General features: G+C 41.2%; 1 protein-coding gene across 1 annotated transcript in view; it reads left to right on the forward strand.

Moving 5' to 3' along the window:
• Positions 1-775, forward strand: part of LOC100944392 (signal-regulatory protein beta-1-like) — a 19,363-nt gene extending 18,588 nt beyond the window's left edge. The window contains exons 5-6 of the mRNA XM_003788073.3: positions 50-164; positions 557-775. Of these exons, the coding sequence (XP_003788121.1) occupies positions 50-162 (113 nt within the window). The 3' untranslated portion in view covers positions 163-164; positions 557-775. The remainder of the gene's footprint in view (positions 1-49; positions 165-556) is intronic.
• Positions 776-11,336: the final 10,561 nt, after the last annotated feature.

Here is an 11,336-nt window from a genome sequence, read left to right on the forward strand (position 1 = left end):
GGACTCCTGGGTAGCCTCACTCATGGCTCTTCTGTGCCCTGATTTCCAGATCTGGGATCAACTCCTGTTGGGCCCTTGCTGGTAGCCTTCCTCCTGGGCCCTAAGATGCTGCTGATGGTGGTTGTGGCTGCTGTCTATGTCCACAGGAAGCAGAAGGCCTGACTGTAAGTGTGGGTGAGAGAGAGCAAGGCCAGCAGGGGGCCAGTGCACCTGCCACATAGCATCAGACCACAGTACTTGAGAGAAGGTGACACACCTGCCTTGGTGCCCTCGGGAGTCTCAGAATGCTCTTAGAGACTCCCAACTGTGAGGAAGTGTGTAGGGACCACAGGTGATGGGCTAGGGTGCTCAAAGGGACCACAACACTCTCCGGGTCCAGGAAGGATGTGGGCAGAGGGGGCTGGATGAGGGGCAGCTGATGGGTGACCTCCCTTGCAGGCCATCTCTCATTACTTGACCTCTGGTGTCCATGGGGCCAAAGCTATGCCTATTGTAGAGTATGATCAGAAGCCCCAGATGGGCTGCTCTGAGGGCTTTTCCCACTCTCACCCTCCAGGTATCTGAGCAGACAGGACTCAGGAAGGGGAGTCAGGACTCAGGAAGAGGAGCTTGGACTGGGAGTGCAGATGAGTAGGCAGAGACCCATCTCAGGGACATGCATCCCAGGAGGAGACCAGCACTGGGGACATAACAGGCTCTCAGGAACAATGAGCAGAGAGATGATTAAATGTGGATATGTTTCTCTTCAGTGCCTTCCTTCCTCCTCTGTCACATGGCACCCTCAGTCTCTGCTGCCTCCTTCCTTCCTTAAGGGGCTCAGCCTGACAGAAGAAGCCAGAGAGAATCTTCCACAGACTTGGCTCCAAATGCCTCAGGCTCCTGTGTCAGCACAGTCCATCCTTGATGCCCCAGGGCCAGGTCTTCTTTGGTGGTCCTGAACAGGGGCCATGGGATCAGGCTGGGGGACTGACTCAGGACACCTCTGTAGAATTGGAGAATCAAGACGAACCTAAGTGCCTGAGGACACCCTCACCCATCACCTTGTGACTGGCCCTAGACCAGACTTCAGGCCATGCTCTGCAGAGTTTTCCTGTCTCTGGACCCCAGCCTCCTCCAACCCCCCAGCTGTACTGAGCTTTTCCCGTGTCTCCTGAGTACTGTATGTGGAAACTTCCATCCCACCTTGAGACGAAAAATTATTCTCCTTTCCCGTTACCTAACTGTCCTCCTCCTCAAACCAAGGAAGAAGGTTTCCCTCCTGTCCCTGTGATGGGAGCAGAAGTTCGTCACCCTGTGTCCTTCCAGTCTTCTGGCCCATGGTAGCAACGCTGTGACAGTCTAAAAGCCTTGGAGTCCTTTTTGATTTGTTCTTTACATCCCATATTGAGTTCTGTCTTGAAAGTGCACATGTCCCTGGTGAAATGGTAAATGTTGAACACTTGATTTTGAAAGAGGAAAAAAAAAGCCTGATTTGTGATCCTCCTCAATTTCTGAGGTATAAATACTCCCAATGTGGTCAGGTTCAAGATTTAACAACCAGATTGCAAAACTAAAACTTTACAATGGCCCTCAGAAGCCAGGCTTAGCCTGTTCCATCACTGCTCTGTGTCACATCCATAACCTGTACACTTTCTACCCACCTCTCCACCCTGTCCCAGCCAGCATCACCTCTCCCTGGACCATTACTGCAGCTTCTACCTGGATTCTCTGCGTCAACCACAGCAATTCTTCAAACTCCTCTGCTATTCTCCAACATATCTGCTTGGCTCCCTCCCTCCCTTCTTCCAAGTCTCTGCTCAATGTCACTTCATTAAAGACGTGTTTTGCACACCACCTTATATGAAGTATTAATCCCCGCCTCTCACCCTGACATACCAATTCCTCTTGACCTGATTTCTTTCTTATCAGTTATTGTCATCTGTACTATAATGAATACACATAGTCCTTGCTTTGCATGGCAGCTCAGGATTGTAAAAGGACTGTGGAGATGGGCCAGCTAGCTCATTTTTGTGGTGCCAGATCCTCAGGAAGCTGAGGTGGGAAGATCACTTAAGCTTAGCTGTTCAAGGCCAGCCTGGACAACAAAGCAAGACCCCGTCTCTGAAAAAAAATAACTGTGTAAGCTGAAACCCTTGAAAATAATCTCTATAACCAATGGGGAAAATGATGATTATTCTGGGGACTTTTATAATGTGTTAACAAAATATTAGAGATTCTCTCTCATACTGTCAGTTAAAACATATAGGGCAGTGAAGAATAAAATCATATGAATATTTAGTACATTATAATTTGAAACATTAGAAACATTGAGAGTTAAAGTGTTTTATTTCTTTATACAAACATGTCAAGAGTAATTGGAACAGTACTTGCCTTCTTGATGATGGCACATCTAAATTCTGTCAAAATTTTTAAAGAGGTTTATTCTGAGCCAATAAGACTTTGAAAGAAGTGACATTATTGGTTACTGATCACGACAAGCTTTGGTTACTCACATAGTGATTTCTGGACCAAGGAGCTGGCACTGAAGGTTGTACTTTACACGAATTACTGAAACAAATTCACTTTGGTAAGGAAAATTTGAACCTTGCACTGGAGGACTAATGTTACTTAAATAAACTATGTTAACTGAAATTCATTAATATCAGCACCAAAATGAGAACCTCCCACATTTGTCTATCTGTCTTCCTCAAACAGAATGCCAGTGTAACAGGTAAGTGGCTGTGTGTATCCTCAGTTTACAAAACAGTGGTTGCCATGTAAAAAGCCATAGAATATTTTAATAAAGAAATAACTATGTCATTGAGGCCCTTGGTTTTTACTAGATGTTGGACTTCAGAATAAAACTGGTCTCAGTGATAATCTCTTGTATCTCTGTGACAACTGTTGTCATTTCCCCTTTTTCACTTCTGGTTGAGGTTATCCGAGATTTTACTTTTCTGTTTCTAGTATGTCTGCCAATGGTTTGTTGATTTAGTTTATTTTTTCAAAGAACCAGCTCTTTGTTTCATTACTTTTCTGAATGATTCTTTTGTTTGCAATTTCGCTAATTTCTGACTTCATTTTGGTTATTTCTTTTCTTCTGCTAGGTGTGGGATTATTCTTCCTTTTCCATTTCCTTAAGATGATTCATTAGTTTGTTGCTGTACTCTCTTTCTGTTTTTGAATGTACATATCTAATGTGATAAATTTCCCTATTAAGACTACTTTTGCAGTATCCCACAACTTTAGGGAACTTTTAGCTTCATTGTTGTTATGTTTCCGGAATTTAACAATTTTCTCCTTCATCTCTTCCTTCAACCAATTATCATTGAGCATAAGATTGTTTAATTGCTATGCTTTTGAATGAGGATGGCAATTTTTGTTAGGGTTGAGTTCTACCTTATTGCTGTATGGCCTGAGAAAATACAATGTATAAATTCACTTCTTTTAATTGTGTTGAAGTTTCATTTGTATCCTAAGATATGATCTATTTTAGAATATCTTCCATGGGCTGATGAGAAGAACATATATTCCTTAGCTTTTGGATGATGCGTTCTGTATATATTCCATGTATATTTACTGAGTTTCTGTTTAGAGGATCTATCCAGTGCTTTCAGAGCAGTATTAAAGTTCTTAACTAGTATGATGTTATGGGATATCATACAGCTCAGACCTTGATTGGTCTATTTCATAAATCTGGGAGCATTTAAGATGGGTGTATAAATACTTACATTTGAAATGTCTTCTTGGTGTATTATTCTGTTGATCAGTATGAAGTGACCATCTTTGTCTGTCTTACTTTAGTTATTTAAAATCCACTTGTATCTGAAAATAAGATTGGAACCCCTTCTTTCTTCTGATCTCCATTTGCCTGAAAAGTCGTTTTTCATTCCTTAACCCTGAGTCTTTTTGTGTCCATTGAGACTAAGTGTGTTTCCTGGAGACAGCATATGAGTGGTTCGTGCTTGTTTATCCAATCAGCTAGCCTGTGCCTCTTTGGTGGGGGGAATTCAAGCCATTAACATTTATTGAGAGAATTGAGAAGTATGATGGAGTTCATTCAACTTTTTGTGTGAAGGTCTGTTGCTTACTTTTATCCTTTGCGCCATTGTAGAAACTATGTTTGTGCATTAATTTCTGGGTGTTTATTTTTCTGTTGGTCTGTTGTGATGGTGAGTGTAGCAAATAGGTCTAAGTATTTCCCATAAAACTGGTCTTGATGTGGTGAATTTCCTCAATGTTTGCATATCAGGGAAAGATTTGATTTCTCCCTCAATTTTGAAGCTTAGTAGGATACAGAATTCTGGGCTGAAAATTGTTTTTTTTAAGAAGGTTAAAAGTAGATGACCATTTTCATCTGGCTTGTAAACTTTCAGTTGAGAAATCTGCTGTCACTCTGATAGATCTGCTCCTGTAGGGCATTTGATGCTTATTCCAGGATGCTTGCAGGATTTCCTTTTTTGTCTTGATGTTGGACAAAGTTACTTACAATGTGTCTTGTAGATACTCTGTGTTGAGATGACCCAGGGTTCAATATCCCTGTGAAAGGAGAGTTTTGGAATCTTTAGTGAAACTTAGGAACTTTTCATTTATGATATTCTCTAGTAGGGTTTCCATTCCTTTGGGTCATGCTTCTTCTTCCTTGGGCATCCCTATTACTTGTATATTTGAACACTTCATGAAGTTCTGAAACTCTCTGAGTGAATGTTTGGCTTTCTCGCTCTTCTTTTCTGCCTCCTTAACTACCTGGGTTAGCTCATGAACATTATCCTCTAGCTCTGAGATTATTTCTTCTCCATTGTCTAATCTGTTTTTGATACTATCTACTGCATCTTTAAGTTGCCTGATTAACTCATTCATTTCCTTTGTTCCAGCATTTCCTTTCTATTTTCTTCATATCTTTCATCCATTTTTTAGTTCTGTTTCTTCCACTTTCTCATCCATTCCCTTATTTCCTTTACCATCTGTATTTAAGTTCCCTTTTTGTCATTTCCATTACTTCTTTCCAGATGGAATCCTCCCCAGTAGCTGTCTAATGGTCTCTTGGGGGATGGAGGGAGTTTGCTCTGGTTTTTCAGAGCACCAGAATTTTTCTGTTGGTTCTTCCTCATATGTATTTTCTTCTTGCTCACTTTCTTCCCCTACTTTATCCTTCTCACTGCCTCCTTTACTTTGAATTGTCTTATCTCACAGCTCAGTTGTTGAAGTTGCCGCTTTGTACAAGGCCAAAAGGAAAAGCAAGATAAAGACTGAGCAGTGAGAAAGAAGAGGAAATCAGAAAGAAAGAGAAGAAAAAGCAAAAGATGGGGGGTTTAAAGTAAAGAATCAGAACAAATGAGAAAAGAAGGACAGCAGGGTAGAAAGAGAACAAATGGAGAAATGGTATTGATTGGCTGAGTGCTATGACCACAACTATAATTTGAGGATTTTGGGGTTCTTGGGTGGGTGGGTCTTTTGAAATTCAGAGCTATTTAGTGATCTGGGCAAAGCAAGTCCCACATTTACCAATTATATGAAGAGAAAGAGAACAAAATAAACTAAAATAAGGAAAAATTCAGCAATATGTTGCAGTGGGGATCTGCCATTACTGACTTTCCAAAGGCTGAAGCTAGAGGGACACCTTAAACCATGAGCTGGTGACCACCTGGAGCTGGACCACTCGAGACATCCCAGACAGACCAATGCTGTTACCCCACCGCAGACCTCAGACAAAGAGCAAAAGAAAAATGGATAATGGGGCGGCACCTGTGGCTCAGTGAGTAGGGCGCCAGCCCCATATATCGAGGGTGGTAGGTTCAAACCCAGTTCCAGCCAAACTGTAACAAAAGAAATAGCCAGATGTTGTGGCAGGCACCTGTAATTCCCAGCTACTCGGGAGGCTGAGGCAAGAGAATCATGTAACCCCAAGAGTTGGAGGTTGCTGGGAGCTGTGATGCCATGGCACTCTACCCAGGGTGACAAGTGAAACTCTGTCTTTAAAAAAAAAATAGATAAAGAAAATTTAAAATACAATTAGAAATGATAAAGAAAGAAAAAAGGGATATCTTAACTACCATACGAGAAATTTGTGTGGGAAAGATTAGGAAAGTAGAAAAATCTCAACAGAGAGAGAGAAAAAATGAGATAAATAGAGAATAAAATAAAAAACATAGGAATAGGGCAGTGCCTGTGGCTCAAAGGAGTAGGGTGCCAGCCCCATATACTGGAGGTGGCGGATCCAAAAAAAGAAAGAAAAAAGTAGGAATACAAGCAACTGGAAAAACACAAAACAACTAAACAAAAACAAATAAAAAAATCAAGGAAAAACCACCAAACTAACAAACCCCAAAACCGAAAAACAACAACAACCTACACAACAACAAAGAAGAAAAGAAAACAACCTGCACACCACATGATGCTGTGGTGTTGGGAGACAGAGAACACAGGCAAGACAGCACTCCTTAGTTGTGATGAGATTGGATCTTGTCTTCCTGAACTTTTTGGCCTCAGTCAGTGCCTGTTTGTTGTCAGTATTCGGTCCCTGCCTTTGGGGTCCTAAAGGTCTCACCAGAAACCTTAGGAGGCACATCTCACAGTGCCCCGACAACAATTCCTGAGAGTGGAGAAACAAAACCTGGGAGTGGGATGTCTCGAGTGGTCCAGCTCCAGGTTTACCAGGTGGTCACCAGCTTATGGTTTAAGGTGTCCCTCTAGCTTTGGCCTTTGGAAGGTCAGTAATGGCAGATCCCCACATATTGCTAAATTTTTCCTTATCTTAGTTTATTTTGTTCTCTTTCTCTTCATATAATTGGTAAATGTGGGACTTGCTTTTGCCCACATCACCACGCACATCTCACAGTGCCCCTGACAACAATTCCTGGGAATGGAGAAACAGCTCAGCTCACACCAAGAGAGGATGTTCAAGCTCATCAGGAGCACCAGAGCCAGCCATTTACTAGGACCCTGCGTGACTGTTTCTCACACAGGACCAACCACAATGGCAGCCCAGACAGCAGCCAAGTCAGTTAGAGATCCACTTCACCAGATATTCAAACCCAGCAGCACAACACCAAGTCCACCCACTTGTCTATGACCTGCCTGACAGTTCCAAAGCAGTAGATACCAAGATCTGAAATCTCCAGGATGGTATCTCCAGGGTTCTGTGTAAAACCTGGCCAGCTGACTGGTCCCTGCTCACTCCCACACATTCACCTTGAGAGCTAGCTATGCTCAGAACCTGAAATCCTCTGGCTCTGATAGTCCACCACTGTCTCAGTGTGACCCTGGAGTGATAACTCTAGGTAGTTTCCCCCACCAGAAATGATTGAGGCTTTTCCCCCCACTGCCTTGTCAGGAGTGGGCTAGGAAGGACATGTTTCTAGTCTGCCATCCTGCTCCCCTCTCTAGGTAATAACATTTGAAGGAGATGCTGATGATTCTTGTGATCTGTAATCCAGTCTTCTGGTTTCCATGTAATCAAGCGTGTTCCAAGCTGCTGGCACAGGACTGTACTTTGTGTTATCATTTAGAACTGTTCTCCAAAAAGAAGGATGGGTTATACTGTGACCAAATTTTAAATCAGAGCTCTGTTCACTGTGGGTACATCTCCCAACCTGCAAGCTGAGGAGAGGGTAGAAGCCTTAAGTACAACGCTGAGTTTTACCACTCCCACCCCAGCTTATTTTAATGCAACTGTTAATGATGATGCCTTGTGAAAACAATGACAACCAAAGGACAAATGCTCAAACACACAAATCACAAGGAAACCTGGAATAAACTAAGACTCCCCAGGAAAATCAAGCAGCTCTGTGGATTAGTACGTGGGAGAGGGTGGCCTGGAGAGGCAAGAGAAGTTCAGCAGTGCCTGCTGAGGCTAAGGTAAAATGCCAGTTAGCACCATGGCACCTGGAATAGCCAGAGGTCAGTGACAGGCAACATGCAGTAGGAACTAGTCAACACACACTGAGTGACTTCCTGTTTTCTGCCAAGCACCAGGTATGACAATAGGTACTATTTATTCAGCACCGTTGCACAGCAAGTGTTTTGTCACATTTAGTCTCCACGAAAGAATGTAATGTAAGTATTTTTACTTCCAGTTTAGAGGTGAAGACTCTGAGTTTAGGAGGGCCAACTGACTTGCCCAACTCATGCCCCCTCCCTCTTGTTCTGGGCATTTCCCTCTGCATCTCCCCACTTCCCTGTCTGTATCTGGAGGAGGTGGGAATGGTGCCCTCCATTGACATAGGTATTGAAATCCGTGTGACTGCCCCTCCAAAGGAGGTCTGACCATCATTTTCTCTTCCCCCCATTTCTCCTCCTTTTCCAAATGACCCTTCCATAAACACAAGCTTATTTAAATAAACCCATTTCCTCTACTGGCAAGGGGGAAGAGGGTATTCTTTTAGTTGTGTTACAAAACAGTCAGGGGCCCACAATAGATTTGCATCTCATTCAGTTTTACATTTTATCACTTTATGTTTTACTGGAGGGACTTTTTATTCAGAGACAGAGTGTCTCTATGTTGCACAGCCTGGCCTTAAACTTCTAGGCTCAAGAGATCTTCCCACCTCAGCCTCTGAAGCAGCTGGGACTATAGGACACAACACTGTGCCTAGCTACTAGAGGGACTTTTTAAAAAGAATTATAAACTTTACTTTTTACAGAAGTTTTGGCTTTACAGTCAAACTGGGCAATAAATACAGAGAATTGTCATATACCCCCTTGGTATTGTACACTCTGTGCGTTTTGACAGATGTATAATGACATGTATCCCAAATTGTAGTATTATACAGTATAGTTTGACAGTCCTTAAAGTCTCTGTTCCACCTATTCCACTTTCTTTTCCCCCAACCCTGACAACAACTTATTCTCCCACTGTTTCCGTGGTTTGATTTTTCCCAGAATGTCATTTAGTTGGCACCATACATAGTCAGCCTTTTTCGATCGGCTTCTTTCATTCAGTAGCATGCAGCAAAGTTACCTCTATGTCTTTCCATGGCTGGACAGCTCATTTCTTTTTCTTTTCTTTTCTTTCTTTCTTTCTTTTTTTTTTTTAATTGTTATTGTTGCAGGTTTTGGCCAGGGCCATGTTTGAACCCACCACCTTTGGTATATGGGGCTGGTGCCCCACTCCTTGAGCCACAGGTGCCACCCCTCATTTCCTTTTAGTGGTGAATAATGTGCCATCATGTGGATATGCCATGCTTTATCTACTCACATACTGGGGGATGTCTCTGTACCTTCCAAGTTTTGGAAATTGTGAGTAACACTGCTATAAACACCCACATGCAGTTTTTTGTGTGGACATGATTTTAACTCATTCAGATAAATATTGATAGAAAGGAAAACAATTGTTGGATCATATGTTAAAGAGTGTGCTTAGTTTACTAAGAAACTACCACACTGTGTCTTACATTGGCTGCTTCTTTTTGTAACCAACCTATGGAGTTGGTATGATTATCCCCATTTTCCAATTGAGGGAACTCAGGAATGAGAGAAATTTCATTAGTTTCCTCCAAGGAAAGTTCAATAGTTCAACAGAAGTTTCAATAGTTTCAATAGTTTTCTCCAGGTCTCGAGCTAGGAGCTGCTAGACTTAGAATTCAAATTTAGAAGTTCTGGTTCCAATGCCCACAAACTTACTCTTTTCCTTTCTAAAACATCCACAAGTATTCCCAATTCTTCACTTGTCCCAAAGCCTCCCCTAGTTACTTGCACCTTTAGTCCCCAATAGTGGAGAAGGGAATAGGGCAGAGTAAGGAGAATTTAGCTCCTGGCCACCCAGCCTCTTGGTTCAGTCAAACCTTCAGGCTGTATCTGTACTGCGCCAAGTCAACCTGAATTTGGAATTTACTTCCTTGCATGATTTCCACAAAAGATTTCCACTCAAATAAGCATATGTGAGTTTAGTAGGTCTTTATTAAAGGATTGAAGTTCATAGGGAGGCAGCTTGCTGCTCTAAGCATAGATTCTTCTATTTTCCTGGCATTATTCTATCAATATTTGAGTCATATATTTCAAATCATATTAATAGGAGGCATATAAGTTTATGGCTCATATGTTTTAGGTTAATTGTTCATTTTATGAAAGAAAATATTCCTCTTTCCTTCATTTCTGCTTTCTATCTGAAATTATATTTTTCAGGTATTAATATAGCTAGAACAACTTTTTGGAAATGTTTTGTGGTTTACATTTCTATATGTATACCCATTTATGCACTTTGGTTTGGTTGTGTCTCAATATACAATGTTCTGGGAGATGATCCCCACATGATGACCCAGCTCATGAATTCATTCTTTGATTTTGTATAGTCAGCTAGTTAACTTCTTAGTTTTTTCTAAAATTTCAGCATTGATTATATTTGTATTTCCCAAATCTCTGATTTGTTATTTTTTACTATATAGATGTTCTTATTTCCTGCCTGCCTATTCTTGTTTCACAAATGCCTGTTATTGTTTCATAGATTTATTTCCCTTTTGTTATAAATATAAGTTTATAAAGATAAGGTTATTGAATATTTTAAAGACCTTTCCATATTGTATTTTTTTTCTTGTTTCCTCAGATATGAAGTTTTTTGATAGCTGTTTTTTTTTTTAATTATTGTTGTTCTGGAGTTTTTTGTTTATCTCTCATGGTGTTGCTGTTTCCCAACTCTTCAGTGATTTCTGCTTGTACTGCCATCTTTTCAGTAATAATGCTCCAAGAGATTGTGGGTTGTCAGGGCTGTGTGGAGAATGGTCCCTGCCTTAACACTGATGTGTGGCTGATCTTAATCTCTGCTTTCTTCTCTGCTTTCTTCTGGAGACATGTCTCTCCCTTCCCATGAGAGGTATCCTAGTGCAATAGTTCAAAGCGAAGGCTATGGGTTGTGGAAGCCTATGTTCTAATTGTAAAACCTGGGTGACTGTGAACAAATCCATTATTCTCAAACTGCCTCAGGTGTCTTCACCTATAAAATAAGGTCAAGGGTAGAGAATACCTCATGGGGTTGGAGAGATGACTTAATGAAGTAATCGATATAAAATATTTGATGCAGTCTCTGGAGCATAGTACAACTTCAGTAAGTGATAGCTGCTACTATTCCTTCATATCATAAAAGGACTCATTTTTTTGTGGACATTCATTAATATAATCTTATCATTTTTCATTTCTATATCTGTGGATGTGGGAAAGTGGGAACAATTTCATGAGGTGCACACCTGCCACATTTAAATAGAAATTTGGATGTAAAGATGATGAATTTTATAATTTAATTCAAGAGTTACTCATGACAGATGAAGGAACTAAAATCCAACACATGACAGAGAGGTTTCCAGACAGTCCTGTGATAGTCATAGATGCTGGAGAAATCATTTCTCCATAAAAATGTTTTTTTTTTT

The sequence above is a fragment of the Otolemur garnettii genome, unplaced genomic scaffold, assembly GCF_000181295.1.
Source record: "Otolemur garnettii isolate 467f Iridium unplaced genomic scaffold, OtoGar3 scaffold00025, whole genome shotgun sequence".
Taxonomy (NCBI): domain Eukaryota; kingdom Metazoa; phylum Chordata; class Mammalia; order Primates; family Galagidae; genus Otolemur; species Otolemur garnettii.